This window comes from Mesocricetus auratus, unplaced genomic scaffold (genome assembly GCF_017639785.1).
Source record: "Mesocricetus auratus isolate SY011 unplaced genomic scaffold, BCM_Maur_2.0 Super-Scaffold_100027, whole genome shotgun sequence".
Lineage (NCBI taxonomy): Eukaryota > Metazoa > Chordata > Mammalia > Rodentia > Cricetidae > Mesocricetus > Mesocricetus auratus.
Genome location: NW_024429208.1, coordinates 7,118,268 through 7,145,150, shown reverse-complemented (window position 1 = coordinate 7,145,150; position 26,883 = coordinate 7,118,268). Strand labels below are relative to the sequence as shown.

The window sequence follows — 26,883 nt, the reverse complement described above, 5'->3', positions numbered from 1 at the left end:
CCGGGTGCATATGGACAGTCCACCCGACTGCCCTTGAAGTAAGTGTGTGTGTGTGTGTGTGTGTGTGTGTGTGTGTGTGTGTGTCTCGGGGGTGGTGAAATACTGACTGTCATCTTGACTGACAGACTAACTGACAAGGAGGGGCTAACAATAAACAATACCCATGATTACTCAGGACTGTGCCCTCCTTCATGGGGAGACACCAGCCTCTCCCCCACCTTTCTGCTAACCATTCCATGAGCACTGGGATTAGCTTTTTGGGGGAGTGGGGGAACCAAAAACAACAACAAAAATGCCAAAGTTAAAAAAAAACAGCTCTCTAAGAACCTTCACAAGAGCTCCTCCTGGGGACGAGACAGGAGCATGGAATTCAAGGTCAGCCTGAGATACACAGTGAGTTCTCAGCCAGCTTAGGATACAGGATGAGACCCTGCCTTCCAAAACTAAAATTAAAAAGGGCTGACATCCCCAGAGGCAGACGTCAAGAGCTCACGCCACCACCACCCTTGGTAGTCTGACCGCCCTACAAATAGGAGACCCATGGTCTTTTTGTTCTAGACTCTTTCCAGGGAGGCTGGTGTGCAGAGTAGCTTGGGACCTCAGAAGGATGGGTCTCTCCAGAACAAAAGACAGCCCCTTCTACCATCCCACATAGCAAATGAACGTAACCTCCCCTTTGGAACACAATTTAGGGTCTAAGAGATCTGGGCTCCCTAAGGCAGGGCTTGCTTGTCTCAGGGGTGTTCCCTTCATGAACACAGGGTTTGCGTGGGCATCATGCCGTGTACTTGGGGGGGAAGGGGCAAGATGGGGAACCAGCCTTATATGATTCTCGGGCCACCTTCTGTGCTGTGACAGGCTCTCTATTGCTAACCTCGTGTCTTCTGCCAGCATCTGCAACACTCTATCAAGCTAGTCTATGATTTTCCAAATGGGTAAAATCCAAGACCCTGGGCAGCTGGAGGAATTGGCTTTCTCCCCATCCCAGAACCTATGTTAGATGGCAAACACCGGCTCTGCACCAGGTTTCGTCAGTGCCTCCCACGGGGGGCAACAGATGCTAAGATCGGTGGCAGAGCCTGCGCTCAGGAAGCTACTATGAAGCCACACAGGGTAACAGCACCCCAAGGCAAAGTCTCACACAGCAAGTCCAGCCATGCGATCAAGGCACTTACTTGATGAAGGATTGCTATCCCATGAGGGTCTGTGGTTGGTGGTGTGACCCTCCTCAGACTGTTACAAGACTATGACTTTGCTCAACCACAGGGGGGAGCCAGGTTATTGATGTGTATGTGCATGTGTGTACATACATATGCATGGATATGCATGTATGTGCACATGCGAGCATGTGTATCACATGTGTCTACATGTGTACATGTGCGTGTGCATGCACATGTGTGTATGTACGTGCACATGCGCACGTGAATGCCTATGTACGTATTTGTGTACCCTAGTTCCAAGGTCTTGAGGGCAGGCCAATGGCTTGCTCTCCTGCTACCTCATGAAAGAGCTGTTGAGAAAAGTTCCAGAATTCCTTGCTGTTGCAGTTGAGAAGCTGTTCTGTCAGGTTCCGGTTCATGATCCGTACTGTGACTTGGAAAACCCGGGCATCTGAGACAGAAGTGACACAAATCAGTCAAAACCCTAAGAGGGGAAATCACATGCTGGGGCTAAGGTATACCTGGGTGGTGGAATGCTTCCCTGGCGTACACACAGCCCGTTCAATCACCAGCACCATACACACAAAAACATCAGTCCCGTGCTTTTCTGCCCATGCTTTCCTTAAAGCCTCTCATTTGATTGGTACACGAAATAAACCGAGACATCAGTTTTAAACAGGGACGGGATGCACTCTGTCAGCCATGACAGGGACACTGAGCCACCACACAGGGTCCATACTTGCAGGAGCTGGGTTTCAGGTTGTACATACAGGGTCCCAAGGCCCCTCCAGCTGTCCCTTCCTGGGGTGGGGCAATGTGCTGAGTAGCAGGCCTGGTCAAGTCCTCGCATTCAATCACTACCCAGGCCCCCTATATTACAGTGATTGCTGGTTCCTGTTTGCCAGAACCTTCTAGGTTTCAGAACGGAAAGTCCCACGTCTTTGTGCCTGACGGACTGATAGGGTTGGTCCCCTGCCATGAGGTCACCTCTCCTCTAGACGCCCGGGAAAGTCTCAACATAGAGGCTGGGAGCCTGTCTCTTTTATGAGAGTAAACTCTGTGCACAGGCATGGGGGGCTGCACTGCCACCCACCCATCATGTTCCCTGACTGTTGACAGCAGCCACAGACTAACTCCAAGGTGGTTCCATCAGGGATGGAGAGCCTGGGCCCACAGGCCAGGGTCAACCCAACAGATCACATGTGCGTGTCACACTGAAGTCACTGAAGTGTTGTCAAGGCTGTTATCCCAAGGGAGGCATCCCTCCCAGGAGACACCTGGAACCAACTACACACATGATGTTTGTTCCTCGCTCACTCCTGTGATAAGCCTAAGTCACTGTTAGAAGGAGCAGCTTCTGCAGTACCCCGGCCTGCAGCCACCATCTGTGCTAGGGGAGAGACACACCTGGGACCCGAGGTCTCAGAGCCCCCTCCTCTCCACACCACAGCCTCAGAACTGAGGGAGCCGTCATCGCCATGCCGCGTCTGGTGAGGTCTGTATATTACCATGACCAGGCAGAACCAGGTGAGCCACCTGTAAGGACTGGATGACCACATCAGTTGCCACCCAGTGCCAGAGGTCTAAGCATATGCATGTGTCCTGTAGGTTTGGAAGAATCTGTCCCTACTGGCACCGGTAGGGTGGATGCTATGAGCCACAGGAAGTAGGATGTGTTCCCATTTCATCTAGACACCACTGAGCTGCCCAGCCCTGATGGCAGGAGGCTATTTAGCCAGTCCTGTATGAGTCTGTGTGACTAAATGCCTGTGGTGTACCATCTGTGGGCACATCCTCTATCTGACAACATCCATGTACAGCAGACTACTAGCAGGCAGGTCTCCACGGAGCCTGAGTTGACAAGCTAGGAACCCATGTAAGCTCCACTCAGCATCCAGCCCAGTACGAGCCATTCAGAGAATCAGAGGCCACACACAGCAGGTACAGTCACACCCTACACCGTGCATACCGGGAGGCTCATGTGACATGCTGAGTCCCCAGAACTCTGGGACAGAAAGGTTCACCCAAGGACGTATGGCTTCCAGGCTGGTGCCTTACCTGTCTTGACAACCAGCGCAGCAGAGATGTTGGCCCCGCACCCCTGGTAGCTGACCCTCACTCCATACAGAACTCCAGCCTCCAGCCCAGGCACAGCCAGAGTCCGGCTCTCTGTCCAGGTGCTCCTGAGAAGCTCTCGGCCTTTGTACACCTGAACGTGGAAACTGTGGTTCTGAGAGGAATTCAAGCTCCAGGACACGTGAAAACTGCCGCTGGTAACGTCAAACGCCATGAAGTCTCGGATTGGAGGGCAATCTAGGGAGAAATACACCTAGGCCTCAGATAGGAAGCAGCCCAGCTTCTGTCCCACCCGCTTAGCCATCGAGGAGACCAGCGCGCAGAACGACACTGCCTCATCTTACAATAATTAACTTAGTTCAAAAGCTAAGGTGGAGGGCTAGGAAGATGGCTCGGCAGATAAACTGATTGCCCCCAAAGTGTGGGAACCGAGTTCTCAGAACTCATGTAAATAAATGCCTGGTAGTCACAGCAGCCGCCTGTACCTGTAGTCCCAGCACTTACACGAAGGGGTTGGGGATCACCACCTCTCCCCTGGAACAAGCTGGCCAGCGAGTCTAGACTAATCATGTTGACCCAAGTGAGAGACCCTGCCTCAAAGGATAAAGTGGAAAACAATTGAGGAAGACTCCTAAAGTCAAGCTTGGGCCTCCATGTGTGAATGCACACACATGTATGTGCACATGCGCGCACATATAAATACAAGCACACATATACACATACCATGCATGTACACACACCACACATGCATATAGACACTAAAGAGAATAAGAAGGGTGGGGAAGAGAGAGGGAGTCAGGTGACATCAATGAACCACTAGAACAGACTACAGGGACCATGACACATGGCAGAATGATGTCTATAGTGAAGGTCATTGTACTGTGCTGTGGCCAGGCTGTGCCTGTAAATACAGTCTTAACATGCATTCTCAGGCTACGGCCACGCCAACTGCATGGGCACAAGGATGTCATCCTACTGACCCTCGGCTATTGGTCTGGGAGTCGGGCTGGGTTTCCTTCACAGCTGGTACCCCTGTTCTACCAGACCACAAACCTAGCTGACAGCTAAGAAGATAGAACGGGAGGGACTCGGGTCTTCCTCAAAGTGGGACGCATTCCTGGAATAGAAAGGGCGAATCATGCACGATGTCAGTCAGCTGTTGTCTTGTGTGAGAATCCAGCTGCCCCATGGGCCATCTGTTGGGTGACTAATTTCACAAGAAATGAATCTGAATTTTGTGCTGTATTTTCCAGTAACTTGTGTGACTGAGCCAGTCCAACAGATTGCTCATTTGTATTAGCTTCTAAATTTAAAATACACGTGGTCCTCATAGCAATATGCAGCCAAATTTGGCTGTGACTCTCCGATTTAGAAACACACACACGTGCCCGTTCCACCCTTGGAGAAGTGTGACTACGGACGGGCAGCCTTCCCTGGTCACGTGCCTCATCCGTTCTCAGCCCTCGATGTGACAGGCTACTAGAGGCTTATTGTGCCTCAGAGCAGAGTTCAGTTCAGCTGGCAGCATAACTAACTGCAGAGAGAGCCTAGAATCCTATAAAACCTTTGACCAGAGTCAGTGTATCTGGGTCATAGTCTGCCTTCCCACTGCAGGGACAGATTCTTAGCCTGGAGTCCACAGATCAGAAAATCTCTGGCACATGGGGACACACACCAATGATGGTGTGTGAGGTAGTCATACAATTCTGCAGACCCTCAAGGTCATGTGCTCCCCAGGGAGAGCAGGACTTTGTAGGCAGAACAGGTGGGGAAGACATCTGCTTTCATTCTCAATACCAGGAGACCCTAGAAACAGAGCCTTCAAGGTCCTTATATTACAGAGATGTACAATGTGGCCTTGCTGTGTCTGGCATTTTCTCAAGAGATCCATAACTTATGAGCCCTGGGGCATACTCTACTACCTGCCTGTGACTAGAGTCGAGCGGCATGACCTGCCACCTTCAGGGGAAGAAGGGACATGAAGCTGTTTGGCAGAGCATGTGCACATAAAAATCCATGGGTTTCCTCCACTGAGCAAGGAGATGGTGTTGGGGTCTCGCTCTGGAGCTACAATCTTTCCCCACCTGACACCGGATGCACCTGAGATAAGAATGTCATGCCTGGACTTAAGAGACCTGGGGAGAAACACCAGGAGAGAAGGTGGCCACCAGAGGCCACAGGAAGCCAGGAGATAACACTACATACCCAACCTGGAAAGGGGCTGGGTATGCCCAGAATCCTGTCTGAATATCTCTGGGAAATGACACAGAGCCTCCATTGTGCAGGGGGCAGCAGGGGAACCTGTGTAAGGGGCAGAGTCAGAGCGGCCTTCACACTGGCCGTGAGGTCCACTCTGTTGTTTATGTGTATACACACTGGGGCCATTCTCTGACTCTTAACCCGACCAGGCACTTAGCGTGGTCTGGAGCCAATTGGGGGGTGGTTTCCCTTCTCCAAAGCTGAGTGCCCATCACAGGATTCCATGGGCTTTCCAGGAAAAGAGTCACAAAGTCCAGCCCACAGGATGGCATGAGGTCTCTGTCTAGGTCTCTAATCTGTCCCCACTCAGCGCCAGGATGCACCTGAGACAATGGACCTTCTGGGCAGAGAGGCCAGAACACCTTCGATGACAAGGGGCAGAAGCAGAGGCAGAGGGGAAACGAAACAAGTTAAAGTCAGCAGCTCCAGAGCTGTCAGGGATGGGAGGTGACCACAGCTGAAATGTAAGTGCGGACTTTAAGGATGATAATGAGGAGAGCATCACATTCCAGAGACTGGATAGCATGGAGAAGACACCTTGGCTACAAGGGGACAGTAACAGGGTTATTTTGTATATTAGCATCTCTTATCTCTTAGAGATACACTCTGGTGTGGCTATGATGGATTAAGACCACGAAGGGTCAGTGCTTATTGGAGGCAGGCTGGCCAAGCAGGGGTGGCAGAGTTGTTGATCACACACTGTGTGTGTGCGTGCATGTGTGTGTGTGTGTGTGCGTGCATGCGTGTGTGTGTGTGCGCGTGTGTGTATACGTGTGTGTGCGTGTGTGTGCGTGCATGTGTGTATACGTGTGTGTGTGAGCATGTGTGTGTGTGTTCAAAGCCCCCATAGCCTCGTGGCCCCCACCCCACCTTTGTCTTTATGTCACCCACACCACACAAAACCAGAGATTAACGCAGCTCATTCCTTTGGGCGTGGTATACGCATTCCTTGAGTCCCTCTCTCTCCTCAGCACCTCGCAGAATTAGTAACTGTCCTATTCGTGTGCCACCCACGGCTGCTCACTCTCCAGGGAGCGAGCATCTCAGAGCAGGGCTCTGACCCACTCACGGCATTCCCAATTAACCAGACAGCTGCCATCTCTAAGAGTGACTGCAAGAGTGACCTGCTAGGTGAATAGCCATGGCTTCAGGGACGCGGTAGCCATTCTACACCCGGGAGCAGAGGGAACAGGAGCCAGGTTATGTTTAGACAACACGGCCCTGATGGATCCCCCAGGCCCAGATGCCTAAGGCTGGACATCTGGGGTGGAGAGCATGAAACTTCCTAAAATGGCTGATGAAGATACACAGAAAGGTATGACTACTCCTGGGAGAATGCCACTGTTGCACGATTCTACACAAGTATGGTCCTGAGGTCAGAGCTTGGTGCCTTTACCAGCCTGCCTGTGTGTGTGTGCGCGCGCGCGTGTGTGTGTGTGTGTGTGTGTGTGTGTGTGTGTGTGTGTGTGTGTGTGTGTGTGTAGACCTGAGGACCGTGCACTGGCCTTGTGTGTGCTCGAGTGCCTGCTCCTGTCTTCCTGCCCAGTGGCCAGAGCGTGGATCAATAAAGTATGTCTTATCTGCCCAAATTCTTTTCAACCTCCAGACCTCTTGAGACCCTCCTCTGTTCCAGGCTTTGGAGCCTAGACCCCCTACCCTCAAAGGAGGCTAACAGGAGTAGCTGGGGTCTGTGGACCATCTACCCTAGACATGGCCTTTGTCACTCTCATGCCATCTGAAGACTCCATCATTACCTTCATCTGTGTGGTTCGGCGGCTGGGAAGGCAAGGTGGGCAGCTGCTGGGTGGGGACACACTGGTAGGAGCCCTCCGTGTTCAGACAGTGCTCTCCCCCAGGGCAGGCATGGAGCTCACTGTACAAGCACTCGTTGACATCTGCGGAAATGAGGGGCGGGTGAGGTAACATCCAGCTACTTCCTCATTCTCCACAATGCTCTGGGGCTGGCCCAATTCTCTGTGGTCATAGCATGATGGGCCCAAGAAAAAAAAAACCAAGAGATCTAGAAGTTTCTTGCGCTAAAAAGAATCTGAAACATCACTAACATGTCCAGCTGGCCAGGCCTTCACTCTTGGGTCTGTCACCTTCCCATCCAAGGTCCCAGGATACCTGCCTCTCTTAAAGCCACTTCCCACAATGAAGGGAACCAAGTCAGGTCACCTCATAGCTAGGTTTGTTTAAGCATAAGCAGGAAAGCTCATGGTCACTCACAAAGCACCTACCTCTTCCCCTGAGTGCGTGATTATTAGATATTTGTCTCCATGCATCTTCTGCTTTCTATGCATGTGATTTATGGAGATAACCAATTGCACCATGACCACATGTAGAGACAGCCTCCACTCTGGAACCAAGCCTCGTCAATAAAGACCTCCCTAAAAGCACTCAGAGAAAGCCCACATCTGTAACAGGATCTAACTAAGCATGCTCACTGGCCTCCAGGAGCGGGCCTGTGGCCAGTGGCTGAGGGACACTTTCAGAAGCACAAGATGAGTGCTTTGGTCATGGGCTCCACCCCCAACATGACTGACACCAGGGACAGGGCTGCCCAGGAGCCTAGCCGCACCTGTTCCCAGCGTCAGCAGGAGGAGGTTATCAGTCCCACCCCTTGCTCACACACCAGTGACTGCTACATGCCAGAGGCAGGCCTCCGGAGCAAAGACAGACCATCACGTGTTTTCAAAAACCTTTGCCAATCCCTGACATAGTTTTGTTTTTTTTGTTTGTTTGTTTTTGTTGTTGCTGTTGCTGTTCCTGGCATGGGTATCACAATTTCTTTCTGAAACAAGGTCACATCTAGATTTTGAGTTTTTCATGTGTGGTTTGCAGTATGGTGTACCATGGGCAGGTGATGGGCTTGCTAGGGAAGAGGGAAGAGAGTAGAAGAAACGTGTGTGTGTGTGTGTGTGTGTGTGTGTGTATGGGCGCGCGTGCGTGTGCATGCATGCATGCTGGGGGCAAGAGCTGATAGAGCAAAACAAATTCCCCAAATCCACACATGAGAACTTGAGTTTAAACTTGGTTTGGGCCACAATGAGCAGAAGATGACCAAACCACGTCCATGCTCTGCAGAGCAACACGCCAGAACCAGATCTCCCACATCTGAGCCTAGCCTGCTGTAACAGTGCCTTTAGAATCAGGTCACAGAGTCAACTTGACAGTGTCCCCATGGGGCAGGCCCACCTTGCACCTGGATGCTGATCACTTCGTAGACTCGATTCACCATGTCATCCAACATGGCAGAGACATTGGCCACTGTCAAGAGCTGTGGAAGGCCCAGCAGCAGCCATGACTCCGTGGTGAATGTGTCCCTGCCACCAGTTGAGTTCAGGTAGTGGACAGCTGGGTTCAGAGGCTGCAAGGCACTGGTGACCTGGGAAGTAGAAACAGAGGATCGATGGCAGAAAGGCACCCCGTGTAGGGGGAAGGATTCAGAAACACGAGAAACGCACACAAGTGCACGTGCACACACACACACACACACACACACACACACACATCTCTTTACTGGGGCTGGGGTTGTGACTCAGCTGGCCAAGTGTTTGCCTAGCATGCAGGAAGCCCAGGTTTGATACCCAGCAGCTCATAAACTGGATGCACTGAGATCCAATTATAATTCTAGCACTTGGAGGGTGGAGCCAGGAGAATCAAGTTCAAGGTCATCTTTGGCTACCTAGTGAGTTCAAGGCTAGCCTGGGCTACATGCGATTATCAAAAGAGATGAAGAGGAACAGGGCGGAGGAAGAACAGAGGGAGGAGGGCTGCTACAGTATCTTTCATGTCTGTGGCCTTCACAGAAAAAAAATATCTTTCCTGCCTGTGACCTGCACAGAAAACCAGAATGGCCTCGACTTCTGTAACCCCCACTGCTACTGATAGATCCAGCCCCACCCAAACTCAGGTGTGAAGCCCTGACCTCCAGGCCCAGATGTGGCCTCTGTTAGACACAGGTGTGACTGGCTAAGCTGAGGGTGGACCTTGATGTTGCCCTTGTCAAAAGGTGGAAATCTGAGCTGGGTGTCATGGCACATGCCTCTATGCTACCAGATGGAGGCAGCGATTTCACCAAAACCCTGGAGTCTGAGAGCAGCCAGGATGACATAGTGAGACCCCCCATCTCCATCCGTCAGAAGGAGAAACGTGGACACAGCTGAACACACTCAGATAAAGGACAATGTGAAGAGGTCCAGGGGGCAGATGGCCACACAAGCCAGGTTTGATACCCAGCAGCTCATAGACTGGATGTAGTGAGACACAGCTATAATTCTCGCACTTGGAAGGTGGCCTCCAGAAGGAACACACTGCTGACACCCTGACACAGACTTTCCAGCCCATGGGGCCATAGAGAACCCTTTCTGCTAAGCCATCTATTGTTAGTGACTCTTTGCTGGGGCAGACCCAGGTTGCCTGCAAAGCTGTGGCGTCAGGACCTGAGTCCCCTCCCCTGTAGGAATTACACTTAATGACAGGAGCAGGGGAATCTAGAGTTAAAGAAGCAGACACCAGAAGGGAAGGCCTCCTGTTGTCCTGCCTGATCATTCTTTTTAGACTGACCGCTCTTTTGCTTATCTGTAGGATTCTTGCAGTTTAGCCTGTATCTCAGCATCTCGACCTCGGGGAGAGCAGGCAAGTTGGCACCGCATAACTCTGCCCGGTGTCTCCAAAGCAAGTTTGTAAACAGACCCGCCTCTGTGGGAGCAGAGACCCGGAGCCCTCCCCAGGAGACCAAGTGCAACTAACTCAGGAGGCAAGCCAAGACCCAGCTACCCCCACTGGAACCCTTTAGTTGGGAGCCATGGAGCCAGCACCTGCTGCAGCCAGGAGCCTGCCTGGGCAAGCTGGCTCCCTCAGGAGGAAGGCATGCAGGGCTAGAGAAATAATGGATGCGAGCGACACTGTCTCAGACCTAGCGTGTCAGGGAGTGCGGCAAACAAACACCTTACAGGCTGTGATTGCTAATTCTATCAACCTGATAGGGTCTAGTCACCCAAGAGTCAAGTCTCGCAGTGTGCCTGTGAGCGAGTTTCTCAGCTAGGCTAGCTGAGGTGGGAAGGCCCATCCTGCCACGTACGTGGCATCCTCCCACGGACTGCACCTTCAGACTGTGAGCCCAAAGAAACCCTGAGTTGCTCGGCCAGGCATTCGGTCACAGATAATCATTTAAACCCCAGAAACCACCTCACATGGAATTACGACTATTTGTATTGAATGGATGAGTATCTGCGGCACAGAGAGGTGAAATGGTTTATCCAAGCTCACACAGCAGGTGCCAGGCTGGCGTTTGTACCCCGGTGTCCTGGCTGCAGAGCTGTGTTCCTAGAGGCCAGATGGGCAGCTCCTTAACAAATCAAGAGCAAACAGGGATCCCTCCAGCAGTGGGTATCAGGGAGCTCTGGGCAGAGGTGAGGTTGCAGAAGACGCCTAGGGCAGCATCACTTCCTAGTGTCTAAGGCAAGGCATGCATGCCCGTCTGTTCCGTCTGCCTGGCTGGTAGGTGTAGTAACTAAGGAGGGATCTCATTCTCATTTTTGCACCCATGGGACATTATCTGTGGAGCCCAGGTGAGCAGAGTGGAAATCTCCACCCCTTGCTGGGCTCGTTACACTGTGGTGAGCCAGCAGCGGGGCGGCAACCCCTCTGGGCCCTCCTGTGCACAGGCTCCCGTCACAGCTGTAAGAGCAGGCTGCAACAGCAGGGGGGTAGAATGCTCTGCTATCCTAGTATCCCCAAGTCTAGGACAGTGTTGGCATAGAAAGACATTCTAACAGGAAGCAACTAAGACATGTCTGTAGGTATGACTTCAATGCAGGGGTCTCTCTAAAGAGGGTGGCTTTGACCCCAGGGGACACTGACTGGAGATGCATTTGGTTGTCACACTGGGGGATGCTCCTGGCCCAAATGGAACAGCCCAGAATTCCACAAAGTGAGAATGAGGACTTCAGGGTTTGGGGACTGAAGGGTCAAGGTCACACTGACAAGGACACCCTTTTCATCTTCTCAATCGACTATCTCAAGAAGAAGGCCTCCCCATCCTGTATACCAGGTGTGGCTTCAGATACATATGCCAGAACGCACGGAATCACACCCGTTCCTCTGTGTGTGTCTTTGGCTTTGTTTTTCTGAGACAGAGTCTCAAGCAGCCTAGGCTGACTTTGAACTTGCTACGTGGCTGTGGATGACCTTGAACTCCTGATTTTCCTGTCTGCTTGCCCCATGGGTTGGGGTTACAGGTGAGGTTGATTTACCCTAGTTAAGAATTCAAGTTTGGCTCAGGACACTGTGGGATGTCACCCCATCCTATCTGCCCAGGGAGAAACATGGCTTTCGTGACCAATGCACTCACCAAAGAGTAGAGCAGGCGAGTGTGGTTCCGGAAGCCAGGGTCCTCTCGTTGGAGATCCTCAAAGCCCATCTTCACCAGCACCGTCACATTGTACCAGCTCACCAGGGTTCTCTGTGTACCTGGAGGGCAGAGGCCAGTGAGTTACAATCCCGGGGACAGGGCAGGGTCACAAGAGGCCACAGTGGTCAGCAGGCCTGGAAGGCAGGAGATGAACTTTCCCCATGAAATGCCTGCAGGGAATTTCCTGTTGCTTGCCCTCCTCTTTGCCCTGTTGCTGCAAAGACCACTGGCTCCCACCAGTGGAGAGTCAAAGGCCCTCCCTTGAAGACAGACCCTTGGAACACAGTTGAGCCTACAGCCTTGGTTACAATGTAATATACAATCTGTCCAGTCTGCCACAGTTTCCTTATACTGATAGCAGACAGAATGGTATGTAATATTCTATGTCACACTGTTTATCTTAGATATCCCCTACTGTCTAGGTGAATAGTGTCAGATATGACGACATACTAGACATCTGCTGTCACATGTAGTGCGTGTAGCATTCATATATAGTCTATTCAGCTACCCTCAGTAATGGTGAATGTGGGTTCTGAGACTTCTGGGGGTTATCAAAGTCTACAGATGTTCAAATCCCCTACATAACCGGACAAGCCTGGCTAGGGAGATGTCACAGTGGTTAAGAACCCTGGCTGCTCTTCTAGAGGACCTGGGTTTTGTTTCCAGCACCCACATGGCAGCTTACAACCATCTGTAACTCCAGTACCAGGGGATCCAATGCCCTCTTCTGTCCTTTGCAGGTGCCACACATGCAGGCAAACCACTCATACACATAAAAATGAAATGAATAAAATTTAAAAATACTTAAAGTGGAGCATGTGTTTGCATGTAAGCAAACTTCCTCCCATAATCGTTAACCATCTCTAGATGACTTATATTGCTATATGAACTGTAAATGCCTGTCAGTCTTTGTATATGGATCGTTTAGGGAATGTGATATTTATCAATGTTCTTATAGGTCCAGTACCAACGTGCCCACTTCAGGTCTACTTGTATAGGACACTTTGGTAACAAAACATTTTTCAAACATTTTAAATAATTTGGATACAGAACCCTAGGATATGGAGGGCCAACTACAATTCAGGAGTATAATTGATACATAGAAGAATTATGATATATTAATCCTTGCTATTATATATGCTAATTTTATGACTATATGCTAATAGGACAATATAGCATATGTGGTGTATGTGCGTGTATATGTTTGTTTTCTGTATTTCTTTAGCTATGAACTTTGATCCAACTTTGCCCATAGTTACAGCCTCTGGGCAGATAGAACTTTCCTGAAGAGTGGACACCTGTGCCAGACCACCAGCAGCTGCTCTGGGCCGTGAGACCATGCAGAACAGCCTGGCCTGTGTTTCTTCAGGGGACACAGCTCCAACAAACCCACTAGCCTTGCCCAGCCAGACAAAGGTCCATGGCTCTGCCCACCATGGCTGCCTACCCACTCATTTAACTCTCTGGAGGCTCTAGGGACCAGCCATGGGGACAGCGGAGCCCTGATCTACTCCCAGCTACAGACTCCCCAGGGAACTGTGGCTGCTAAGACCCCAGAACCTCCCCTTGGTCAGTGTCTTCCTGAGACCCTCCTCAGTGCAGCCCTACCTGTGAGTGCAGGGGATACACAGTGGCGGCCCCCTGACCAGGAGCAGCACTTCTGAAGTCCAGAGCAGTCGGTGTCCAGGCTGCACGGTGGTCTAGATGACTCTGGCTCTGCTGTGGGGCAGACCCCAGGTCTTGATGCAAACTCCTGGGACCGGTTCAGGGCTGGTAACGGATACAAGTTAACCATATTAGCATAAAAAAGTAGGCGTAGCTGGCAGAGCGCTCTGCCAACAGGAGACCTGGGCTCAGTCCCCAGCACCTGTTAGAACAGGGTGTGGTGGCACATGGCTGGAATCCCTGTGCTCAAGGGAATCAGAAGTTCAAGGTCACCCTCAGCTATATGGCAAGCTAGACGTCACCCTGGGATACACAAGACCCTGTCTCAGATGCAGCAACTGGGGTTGGAGAGGTGGTTCAACTGCTCAGAGTCCTTGCTGTTTTTGCAGAAGACCAAGGTTCAGTTCCCAGCACCCACACGGTGACTCACAGTCACCTGTAACTCCAGCTCTAGGGGATCTCACACTCTCTTCTGGCTTCCATAGGCATTCCACACGTGTGGCACACTCACACAGACACAAAAGTGACAACAGAAACACATGAAGGCAGCAGCCTGGGCGAACTGAAAGTCCTGGGCACATCTGTAGTTGATTCCATGTTCACTTTCAGAGGTTGCGCATGTCCTGGGCAGGAGTGTCTTTGGTGGGGCAGAGGGCCCTGGTTGGCCTTATGGGAGACCTGCTCACACTGGCCCTGATGCCGCTGTCCTTTTCCTATCAAGGTGGGTTACGGGAGGGCTCAAGAGTCACTGGCACTTCAAGCCCAAGGAGTCCATTTGCTGAGCCCTGCACCCTCGTCTAGGACCAGCACTGCTTCTGTTCCTAACAGCTGCACGTACACACACACACTCACACACACTCACTCATTCTCTCTAACACTGACCACACACACACTGTCTTCCTTACACACACTCTAACACACTCTCACACACACTCTCTTACACACACGCTCACACCCCCTCACTCATACTCTCTCACACCTACCACACATACACATGTCTTCCTTACACACACACTCTAACACACTCTCTCACACACACTCTAACACACTTTCTCTTACACACACTCTAACACACTCTCTCTTACACACACAGAAACACACTAACACACATGGTCTTCCTTACACACACATACACACAGTCTCTAACACACTCTCTTACGCATACACAGACACACACTCACACACTAACACACACTGTCTTCCTTACACAATACTCTAACACACTCTCTCTTACACACACACTCACACACACAGAGACACACACTCTAACACACTCTTACACACACACACACACTCATGTTTACTAAGCACTTACTAGAAGCCAGACAAGCTGCTCTGTGCCTGGGCCCCATGCATGGCTACGCCACACCTCCAGGAAATGGATTCCAGAAGAAACACACTAGCAAACCCTTAGAAGGGGGGGCCAGGTGAGCTCAGAGAAAGTCACCCTTTGAAGAGGATTGCACCAGGGTCAAGGAACACTCTTAACAGCCCTGTATGTATCAGCTCTGAGGTAAGGCCTGATGGTCAAGGGCCACGGGGATCTGGTACTCCGTCATGGGTGGAGTGGAGACAGAAGGGGTACCACCCAGGTCCTTCCTGTGAGACCGGCCTGGAGGCTTGGGTTCGGGGTGACAGAGACACTCTTGGTGTCCCCAAGCTTTAAGACACATTGACGGCTCCATCCCCCCTCTCTTGTGCTCCTTGGGCTACTGTGGGCACTGGAGTTGCTGGAGTCCCCCCAAACTGGCTTCCCAGCTGGAGTCAATGCCAGGACCTTAGCATTAGCTCATTTCCCTTTGCTGTCTTGCTCTCTGGGGACAAGTGGCAGAGCGGCTCTCCTTGTAGTGGCTTCTGACATCCGGGGAGTAGTCTGGGGGCAGGACACCATGGGGACAGCAGCCTTGGGAAGGTCCAGGACAGCCTTGCGACCACACTGGTGTGGAGATGTTGTGATGTTGTGGTACTCACTACATTGCATCAGCACCAGGGGCCGAGTGAAGTCAGCTGGCCAGGCTGTAGCTATCCAGCTGCAGGAACATTCACACTCAGTCTGTGTGGATGAGGCATTAGTGCAGCTTCGGGCAGCAACGGGGTCAACCAGGAATGCAGTGAGGACAATGGGTCGAAAAGCCAGACAGCTGGAACTACTACATGCAGGACGTCAAGTCTTAGTGAACAAGACCCTGTGGAACATCACCGCAGGGTTTCAGGGGAAATTGCGTTTAGGTCTCTTAGAAAGGTTGACACTACTTGAGAGCCCATAGGACCCACAGGGAACTGGCCAGGGTTCCAGGGAGTGTGCCCTCTTCCAAACATAGGGAGCACAAGAGGCAAACCTGGAACCCAAGGGACATGCCCTGGGGACACACTCTGCTGGGGGGACAGTGGAGTATTCTGGCCAGAGGGTAGAACCCAGAGAAGCTCACATACAGCACAGCGGACTGCCCAGGGTAGCCAAGGAGGGGCAGCTGGCTTGGACGAGCAAAAGTCTCACTCTTTTGTTGAGATGTGAGCATGAGGGCAAAGGCCAGGGTGGGGGTGGGGTGGGGAAAACTCTCGTGCCAGGAAGGCTGAGGACTTGGCAGTCTTTGTGCCCAGCACCTGGTGATAGACACATGCCCCCATGGGTTTCATTCAAACCTGTGACGTGCCTACTCAGACACATTCAAAGGTTCGCGTATCTGCCAGTGCACCACAGAGACCACAGAGTATCCAGAGGTGCTGTTCCAGGCCCCTCCAGTATCAGGAACCCTAGACAATGCTAACCAACCTGAAGACACCTGTGGTGCTCTGAGTGAGGATGGTCCCCACAGGTTCAGATATTTGAAAACTTAGGCTCCAGCTAGTCAAGCTGTTTGGGAAGGATTAGGAAGTGTGGCATTGAAGAAGGTATATGGCTGGATGTATCACTTTTGAGATTTCAAAAGCCCACGCCACCGCCAGTTAGGCTGTCTCTGACATGTGTTTGTGGATCAAGGTGTGAGCTCTCAGCTACTGCCCCGGCGCTGTCTGTCTGCCTGCCCAGCGCCATGCCCCTCATCATGATGGTCACGATGGTCACAACTTTTGAGACAGTAAGCCCCAAATAAATGCTTTCTTTTCTAAGTGTCCTTGGTCATGGTGTCTGATCCCAGCAACAGAAAAGTAACTAAGACAGCACCCCATGAGGGTAGAGGAAGTTTAGCAGGGCCCTGGAGGGGTAGAAAGGCAGCCTGGAGATGCTGCAGTCTCAGAGATAATCCTCCTGGGTCTCCCAGATCTACAGAACTTTCTGTAGCTAATGAAGAGAATTGTGGCCTCACTTCTGTTGGGAGCAAGTCCCAAGGACAGATGCTCAGCCAAAGCAACCTTAGCACACATGGTAGCATGGGCCCTGCTCAGGAATCCAGAGCCTTGCATCCTGCTGCTGAATACACATGGCTGAAGGTCATGATTGGTGACTCTGCTATCTCCAAGCTATGGGTTTGTCCTTCATTTCCTCATCATCTAGGTGGCTATACAATGTGTGTAGGTCCCAGAGAAAGATTGAGCTGCGTCAAGTTATGGGGAGCTGGAGGTCAAGTGAGGGCTGAGGAATCTCTGTGCAGCCTGCAGGTGAAGAGCCAGACATCTGCCCATCTGACATTGTGAACACCAAGGGCCTCGGGCCAAGCAGACCAGAGGATAGGGGGATAAGGTGTCCCGAGACAACAGAAAGGCGATAGAGGGAGGGCAAAGTCACATTCCGAGCTTCTGGGCTGTAAAGCATGTCCTAGTGAGGACAGAGGCTGGGCATATCCTAGTGAGGACAGAGGCTGGCATGGAGGAAACCGATCTGCAGGATCTAGGCACATTTTCTGTAGATCTAAGACAATTCTAAACCAAAAGAGACTTACGCAAATAAAGGAGAAAATATGGGTGACCCCATAAAAACTGGCTCCAGGCTGGAGAGATGGGTAACAAGCTTACCACACAAGTGCCAGGACCTGAGATCAAGTCTCAGGAGCCAGGTAAAAACAACCTTGTGTAGTGAGGCACACTGTGACTCCCAAGTGCTGGGTTGTTCTTTGGCTACACACACACACACACACACACACACACACACACACACACACACACACCACAGAGAGAGGTGGGGGGGATCTAACAATGGTTGCCCACAAGCAATGTTCTGGAACTCAGTCTCAATCTGACTGCCACAGGGAATTCCCCTTCCTGCTTAGGGCTGGTGACTAACCCTATATCCTAAAAGGATAGTTGACTTGGTAAGAACGTCAAAGACCTCTCCTTTCTCAACTCAAGGCAAACAATGAAACATGTCTTTTCCTACAGATGTCTCAAAGATGGCCAGTAAAGCATGCTTTCTTAGGGACAAGGTGGTCCATAACCTATTTCTGACTCTGTGATACTGGAGCATCCTGGAATCCTTCCCTGCAAGGAAACCGCAGAACCTAGTTTCTCCTGAATGGAAGTCTCTAAGAGGGGAGAGAAGCCATGAAGCTTCTGAGGGTGACAGAGGAGCCTCTGTTCCCATGATCACGGATGTCCTTTGTGTCCTGAAATGCCTTCTATGCTACCCTCACTGGGACTACTGGCCTCAAATTTCAGACTCTCTTATAGCAGGCTGTACTGGGTGAATAGGAAAATGTCCTTGATGGGGGACAGGAGGGAAGACTGCACACTCTTTTTTTTAATTGGATATTGCAGCAAGAGTTTGCATGCTATTAATAACCTAGCACTATACACTGTTCTGAGTTAGCCCCTACCCCCATCCCTAATCTATATGTCCTTGGACAAATATGTACAAGGTTGATCAAGCTCAGCACTCAGGGACATCCCCTTGGTGACTTGACACTGTCTATGGGACAGCACTATACCACAGGTGTGGGCAGACAGTTTTTTCCATGCCTCTGAAGTCACTTAACAAAAAGAAAACAGTGTCTACGCACAAATGCCCACAGAATGAAGGAGGCACGCCAAAGCCATTAAGGAGGGAGGCACGGACACCTGCATCTCAGGGACAAGGCTGACTGCCTGGCAGAGGCATGGCCACTCAGGACAATTAGCTTGCCTTTCACCCATCACTGCAAAGCTTACTGGCTAGACATGAGAGGGAGGCAGCTCTCAGGGCTGTAACCACCCTCCACCCCAGTCTGTTGACTCTCTGAATACAACACAATGTAAAACTTCTATTCCCATCTTCCTGCCTTTGTGGTGACAGACACAACTGTCCCAGTTACAATGTAACTGCGGTCACAGGACCGAGGCCCAGTGTGACCCCAGTTGCATTGCCTGCCAGGCCATGGTCTCTCCCACACTGTGTTCCCACTGGTGGACCTGTTGGGTCCTGTCCATAGTGACCCAGGAAGACCTCCGTTAGGAGAGCATGGTCAATGCTGATGTCCTCCCCTCTTCCATTCTCTCTGGAATTCTCTCTAGCCACTTATCATGTTATTTGACTGGGCCTTCTAAGACCTAAGGGGCCATGCACTGTTCTACCCTACAAGGACCACTCTCCCTCACCACCAGCCATCCCTCCTGCTCTGCCCCTGTCACAGCATCCCCTGGTTCTGCTGTCTCCCAGAGCAAGGGCTTCACCATAGTGAGCCTCTCTTCCTAGCCCGGGGGCCATAACTAGAGTTCTAACTGGGGTCAACCTGCCCATGATCTCCCCAACTAAAGATAGTAACAGTTTAAAGGTGGGGTTCAAGTTCAACAACAGACATTTCCCCAGGAACAGTTCAGTGAGGGAAGAGGATGAGAGACAGATAGGGAGGGACCCCAGAGTCACTTTGTCTTTAAGACAGTGGTGAGGTGGTTGGGGGCTGCCGTGGCTGGCACTGGGTGGGGAAAGCTGAGGTTCAGCCTCCCCTGATTGCCTCCTCCCTGACCTTTGGCTATGTGACCCTTCTTAACCCCAGCTAGGAGACAGTGTGGCTAGCACTGGCAAATGAGGGCGGACCAGGTCACACGCACCCTTCCATTGCCAGATTCCACCGGAGCCTCCACCCTCTGAACCACAGGGTCAGGACTCCAAGGCCTTTTCAGGTCCATGATGACACCCAATGGAAGCCACTGCCCAAGCTAGGAGCTGGAGTAGCATCAAGAGTTGGTGCCAGGGGGCCCTGGAGTGAGAACAGGGAATGTGGGAAGGGAGCAGGTATCGGGACAGGAACTTAGACAAACACCAGATAGGAAGGCCTCTCAGTGTCCCTGCAGGGTGACAGAATGGCTGCTGGCCCTGACAGGTTCCTCCTGGAGATGGCATTATCCTTTAACCCCTTGATCAGCAAGTCTACACACCCAGAACCTTGCCTGGCTCTTGAAATAGGGCAGTGGAAGTGTCAGCCATTCCATCCCCATGACATCACACAGAAGGGGGGTTGAAGAGTGAGCACAGTCAGGAGGGCTTGGCAAATTGAGCCAAGATGGTCTTCCACAAGTTTGCACTCTGCAGATTGAGTGCAAACCCTGATTCCGGGAGGAGTCGGGCCCCCTTGGTTGGGAGGGTCCTCACATAGCCTTAACATGTTAGTGACCCAGCCCTGGGACATAGGAATGGGCCATGTGAGATCCCCTTTGGAGTAGCCAAACCAGTGCTTCTTGTACTCTGGGGCAGCAGCTCTCACATCTCAGGGTGGCCTCAGTTGACACTCCATGACTCTGAACCCTCCCACACGCATCTTGATGAGTGATCAAGGACCTTCTTACTACACAGAAGCCTGTTCCGATCTGATATTGACTCAGAACAAGCAAGTACCACCTAGACACACACACACACACACACACACACACATGCACGCACGCACGCATACACACACACACCTTTGCTAGAAGAGATACTCAAGTTAGGAGCTGGGTCCTGTACTCCCTGCTATTCCCAGCTCCAGCTGTGACAAGGGCAGCCATATGGATCACCTGGTAACCAGCCTGCACATCCTACAAGCCTGCACTAGGGAATGGAGGATATGGGGGCCTCTAGGCATTGAGGCGGGAGGCCCAGGCCCTCCATCTCATTCTAGTAGAGTCTAGACTAGGATTTCAGCTGGGACAAGAGTTTCACAGCAGCCTTGGAAAGGGGCGGTCTCCACTTGGGACACTGGGTCTCAAATGCCACTGTGTTAGAACCATTCAACATTATAAAAGCCACAGATGTTCATGCTAGGCTCAGATCACTTCCAGCCCAGCTCTGAGACTGCAGCATGGTGCAAAACATCCAGAAGCCCTTGCTGTACAGTGAGGTCCAAGGGCCACTGAGGCACTCCAGCCAGGGTGTCGCTCCAGCCCGTGTTAAATGATAACTTTACTTGATCTATGGAATCAGAACTGGGGGGGGGGCGGTCTGTGAAAGTATTCTAGAAGCTCCTGGGGTACCATCAAGACTGAACGACAATGTTCGAGAACGATCTAGTAGTTTAGGAGACCCCTCAGACCTGCACACAGTCCCAGCAACTCCTCCCTCCAGGGGAAAGCGGCTCAGCTCCCCCAAACCCTGCCCCATCACCCTGGACTCACTTAGAACACAGTAGAAGCCAAGCTGCTCAAAGCCCTGGCAGCAGTCAGTCACATTCCTGGACTCAGGGACCTCCACCGCCAGGTACTGGGTCCGGTACACGGTCTTGGGACACTTCTTCCATGGGATCCACCCTCCACAGTGCACGTAGGCTGTGTGGGAGGTCTGCACCTCCTGCAGCTTCTGGACCTTTCGGGTCACCGGGTAGCTGCACAGCTGGTAGCTCAGCAGTGAGAGGCCATTTTCTATAAAGGAGACCGTTGAGCATGCGTTAGCAAGCCAAGGGGGAGAAGAGCTGGGTCAGATACCCGTGACGTGTGTGAGAGGCCGCCCTCAGCCGCAGCAAGTGGACAGAGATTGCTGCTGTTGGACAGGCCTCAGAAGCAGCCCACCAGTCCCAACCCTGGCCTTTGCCATTTCAAATACCAAAAACATCCCTCTGTTTGCATAAACGCAAAGCCATTGGAATCAACCCGTGTGCTGAGAACCCTCCAGTTTAAAGCCAGGAGCCACCCAGGATGGATTTGAGTGTGATATTAGACTCAAGTGACAGCTCGGTCAAGACCATAGACCGTGTCCCCATTGCCACTCTGGTTTTGGTCCCACTTGCTGCAGACTCCCCTACTTATTGGTCTCCATAACCCTGAGTGTGGCCACATGGGCCACAGAGAGATAAAAGTCACCCAGCAAATACTTACTGTGGGCCAGTGGATGGCAACGGCAGCCTTTAAAGATAGAATGTGAATAATCAAACATTTAACGTATGTAAGACTTGCACACCCATGGTATTTTCTTGCCTCTTCATGATGGGCTGTAACCCATGAAATCTTTATCATTTTATGTCACAGAAACACTAGGGGTCAAGGTATGCCCTTCCAAAGAACACTAGAATCCCAGAGCCCAGGGTCCAGGGGGTGGCCTTGTTTTGTGGGCTATGGTAAGACTGCTACTTTTGGAAAAAAGGAAGGTGGAACACACACACACACATGCACACACACACGCACACACACACGGGGAGGGAGAGAGAGAGAGACCGAGATAGACAGGGAGAGACAGAGAAGGAAAAGTTCAGGACAATTCTTCTACAAGCTAAGCAGTGCCAAAGATTTCTAAACACATCAAAACCACAGACTTGGAACACATGGGGCCCCCATGGCCTCAGAGGGAGCCAGGCCAACACTCGGCGACAGACCCTGATCCTTGGAAATGTAGAGGAGCCACCGGCCACTTTGCCTCGGAGTCCTGAAACTCACGTGCAACTTCATATCTGCAATTTTGCTACTGTTATAAATGGTAATGTAAACATCTGTGTTTTCAATGGTCTTAGGCGAGCCCTGGGGAAGGTCATTTGCCCAGAATGGGTCGCAGCCCACATTTTGAGTACTGCTCTAGAATGAGCGAGGTTCCCAGTTTAGACCCCTTAAGCCTCACATTACTCTACAAGTGCTCACATTTGTCACCAGGGCCAGATGGACCTTGGCCATCCCTTTGGTAAAGGCATGGGATACTTAAGTCCCTTCCTCAGAGGGCTCCTTCATGCCAGGGATGGAGCAGACCCCACGAATATGTTATACTTCACAGGGTTCTAGCCCTGTCGTTCATAAAATAATCTCTATGTCCTGTAGTTGTGGGGTTAAGTAGTCCAGGAAATGGTACCTTACACACAGGGATGAGCCAGTAGGGACTCCATGGCTCTCCTGGTGAAGAGCGAGCAAGCAGGCAGCCCCAAGGAAGGCTGTGCCCTGTCCTGTGGCCTCACATGAAGACCTCACAGTGAGAAGACCATGACTCTCATAGATCTCCATGAACTTCCCAACGGTCCACTCTTTCTGTGACTAAACTTTGTGGTTCATACACACAGCATGAAACAAAATCCCAAGTCAAGTCCTCCTCTGGGCAGAAAGCAACCTGGGCCTGACACGAAAATGGAGGCGACTTCAGAAATGGAATGAGTCTCTGAATTCTCAACCAAGTCAGACAGATTTAAAGAGGGGGAAAAAAGACTCATAAGTTTAAGTCTAGGCTTTCAGGAACACAGGGATTGGCTGTGTACGTTTGGTTTGGGGGTTCTGGGGATAGAAGCCAGGACTCACACATGCTGGCTACCCTGAGCTGCACCTCAACTCCACAACGTGTTTTTAACAACTCTGTGAACCACGTTCTTCCTAACACTTGGGCTAGCACCCTTGCTACACCCCTCACTCTAATTCTGTACCTGAGAACATACGCCGCCCTGCCGACCTTCCCTGATCGGTAATTACGCAAGACCTTCTTGCTGGGTACCTGGATCTCACTGTCCACATCCATTTCTTCAGAAATGTACGGCTTCAGGTCCAAACCCAGCCTCAAAATCTGTGTCTCAACCCCACGGACCCTGGGCATCAGAAGCACGCTCCCCCTGGGAAGCCCTCTTTCTGAGAACACTCCCCTGCTCCGCGGTAGCCTGTTGCAATCGGTATAGACAATGTGGCAAGCCAGGACAGGAAGACTCCCTCAGAGATGATGATTGTGGCCTGTCAGGGTCCCAGCGGGCACTGTCCTCTTGAGACCCACTCCTAGAAGCCCCTTCTCCAGACTCACCCCGAGATGTCTCACCTGTGAATCCACTGGCCTGGCCCAGGTCCACAGTGCAGGCCAAAGCCAGCAGGGCCAGCCTCAGGGTCCTGGACATCCTCCTTGGTGACAGTGGCAGTGCAGGCAGGGATTGGGACCTCTGCTGCAGTGACCTGAGTCCTAAGCCAGGCTCAGATGATCCTGAACTGCCCCAGCCCAAAGAAAGAGCCCTTGTGTGCCCTGTGCTGCTGGTGGCGGCAGTGACTTCAGAGGAGCGCTTACTGGGTGCAGTCCCTTATGCCCGCTCATTAACGCCAGCCGCTGCCATGGCTGTTTCCCTGGGGGCACCTGCATGTCAGAGCCTATTCTTGTTCTGAGCAGATGGCATCTTTTCGGAAAGGTGAGTGGCTAACAGCCTCGGCCACATCACTGGGTCTCATCTTGTTTGTACGTAGAAAATGCATTTCAGATCCAAATCTGACTCCCCACATCGGACACCAAGTATTCCGTTACCTTGCTGCTCCCGGCTGGCAGGAGAAGACAGGGCCACATCAAAGTGTCACATCAGCTGCAGGGAAGAGCCTTCATACCACTCAACAATAGGGCTCAGAGGCCACAGCCACCTTCGTCAGCTCCATGCCGTCCCTCCCTAACCGGTGACTGGAGATGCTGTGCTCAAAGAGACACTCTGTGCCCAGCAGGATTAAAAAATGGGCAATTATGAAATGAACAGCAGGAGATGAATAGCCAAGTCAGTGACTGGGGCATATCCACACACACGTGTGTGTTGGTTTTTCAAGACAGGGTTTCTCTGTGTAGCTTTGTAGACAGGCTGTCCCTGAACTCACAGAGATCCGCCTGCCCCTGCATCCCGAGTGCTGGGATTAAAGGTGTAAAGGTGTGCACCACCATCGCCCAGCACACCCAAGGACATTTTAGTACCATCAAGCAAAACTCAGCTGGGAGAGTCCAGAACACAACTTCCCACAATTCCCCACACAAAGATGCCCCTGTGAGGGTATATGGACACAAACACATCTGGGAATGGAAGCAGGGAGAACTGTCCTGAGAGTTGGTAGAAATACCGGTGGTGGTGTTTGCATTCATTAGTTGTCATGTTATGCAGGAGATGGACTTTTAAAGTTTCTGTCTGACCTGGGGGCGTGGCTCGGTTGGCAGAGTGCTCGCCTAGGATGCACAAGCACCTGGGTTCAAACCCCAGCACTGCTTAAGCCAGGTTGGTAGTGTATGTCTGTTACCCCAGGATTTAGGAGGCCGATGAGCAAGGGTCAGAGGATTTAGTCATTCTGTGCTACATAGGGTGTTTGAGGCTAGCCCGGGCTACCTGAAAACTATCAGAGGGACACATACACACAAGTACACACATGTACACACACATAAATATAGACATTCACACACATATCCACATGAATATACCTAAATATACAAATGTACACACACATAAACAGACAAATGTACACATAAAGAAACATGCACATATACATACATAAATATATGTGTACACACTTGTACACTCACATAAATATACGCATGTTCACACGCATAAATATATCCAGGGTTCTCTGAGACCACAATGGCTAGCAGAGTGAAAATCCATAGGAGGCAAGGAGGTAGTGAGGTTCAACTTGACTAAGTAGCCGGTGTTGGTTCAGACTTTGAAAGTCTGACTGTGAGTGGTTTATTTTAGGCACAGCACAATTTGGTGAAAACTCTCCTACTGATAACTCAATCCTGTGTCTACGACAAAACTTAGATAAATCTCCTTAAAGAATAAAGTAGGCTAAATAAGGATTGGGCATGACTACATTGGAACTCTTTGTATAGTACATTTGATACATTCCATAAAGGTGGGTTATATAGATAGACGGAGAAAAACAAGATTATGATAGGGGTGGGGGGAAGATCTGTTGTAGTCTTCGCCACACACAGGGTGCAAAGGTCACCAGGTTATTAATCCCATCCGCTTCTAGACTTCTGGGTGGGTAACAGGTTATTCATCCCTTCCTTGGAAGGAACAACCTTGTGTGTTTAACACCCCAGGTTCCCTTAGGGCTTATCTGTGAGGACAAGAATCTCCATGCCTCCTACATCACCCCCATTTTTATTTTTTAAGGAGAAAATTGTGGCTGTAATAGAGACCAATGTTGAAGGCTTTACAGGCCAGCATAACATAATTATAAGAGTAGCAAACAAAGGACCAAGGGAAGGAGAAAGCCATGTTAACCATGATGGGCATTCGAAGGTCACTTGAGAGATTTTGTTTATCTCTTTACACAAGTCATTAATTTGATCATAGATCATGTGAGTAAGACCTGATATTGTAAAAAACGATACATGGCAGGAAATTGTTGACGAGCAAGATCATGCTTGAGAAACAGACAATTCATAGTAGCTCTGTTTTGTAAAACTGTAGTTATTAATTCACCCACCTCATGGTTGACTTCTGTTAATACTTTTTATGTAATATTAGTAGTTTTACTAACAATGCAGGCCATCTTTGAGACCTCTCTTTGTAGTTCAGTAATCATTCTTGGGACTGGCAATTTAAAAAATAAAAACAATCTTTAGCATGCTGAAAGTTCATACAGTCTCCTATTAAAGGTGTGCCTTTTAACCTCTCAGACAAAAGGAATTTGGATTCAGCATTGGGAAGCTAAGAATTAACGTGCAGTATAGTCAGTAAACATAACAGCATCATTCTGGGGTGGGTAGCATTTTTTCCTTGTTTCCCCATCACCAGCTTATTCTTTCTCTTGGGATGTCTCCTTTGGACGGGCTTATTGTCTACCTCCAGGTGCTGCATTTGCCCAGTGGTCTCTGGAATGCTGTCCTGGTTGGATTCATTAGATCGGGAACCATCTGGGACTTCTTAATTCATTTTCTGCAAAGACATGAGTGTATCGTCACTGCGGTATTACACGAACATCTTGCCCTTCCCATTTAGTTTCTAGATCTTTCCATGTAACGTATACTTCAGGCTGCATCTCCTTTAGGGTAGAATGTTTTGGGGAGGCAGAAGAAGCATTATACTTTACAGTGAAAGAAAGTTAGCACAGCTAAATGTTTATACTCCTAATATATATATTATATCTACATATATACTTTTAAATACTGTATGTGTTAATACTGTGTATGCATCACATATACAGTATATACAAATAATAACAAATACTGTACATATTAAGTACTGTATGTATACTTTTTAAAGTTGCCATTTAAATATTTTATAGAGTCAT

At 50.7% G+C, this 26,883-nt stretch overlaps 1 protein-coding gene across 1 annotated transcript in view; it reads right to left on the bottom strand.

The window, feature by feature from the left end:
- The window catches only part of Umodl1 (uromodulin like 1), a 47,255-nt gene extending 23,511 nt beyond the window's left edge, over nucleotides 1-23,744 (bottom strand). Inside the window, exons 1-8 of the mRNA XM_040732555.1 lie at nucleotides 23,669-23,744; nucleotides 21,076-21,318; nucleotides 13,522-13,683; nucleotides 11,854-11,972; nucleotides 8,694-8,883; nucleotides 7,250-7,390; nucleotides 3,219-3,473; nucleotides 1,499-1,611 (exon numbers count right to left, since the gene is read on the bottom strand). Of these exons, the coding sequence (XP_040588489.1) occupies nucleotides 1,499-1,611; nucleotides 3,219-3,473; nucleotides 7,250-7,390; nucleotides 8,694-8,883; nucleotides 11,854-11,972; nucleotides 13,522-13,683; nucleotides 21,076-21,318; nucleotides 23,669-23,744 (1,299 nt within the window). The remainder of the gene's footprint in view (nucleotides 1-1,498; nucleotides 1,612-3,218; nucleotides 3,474-7,249; nucleotides 7,391-8,693; nucleotides 8,884-11,853; nucleotides 11,973-13,521; nucleotides 13,684-21,075; nucleotides 21,319-23,668) is intronic.
- Nucleotides 23,745-26,883: the final 3,139 nt, after the last annotated feature.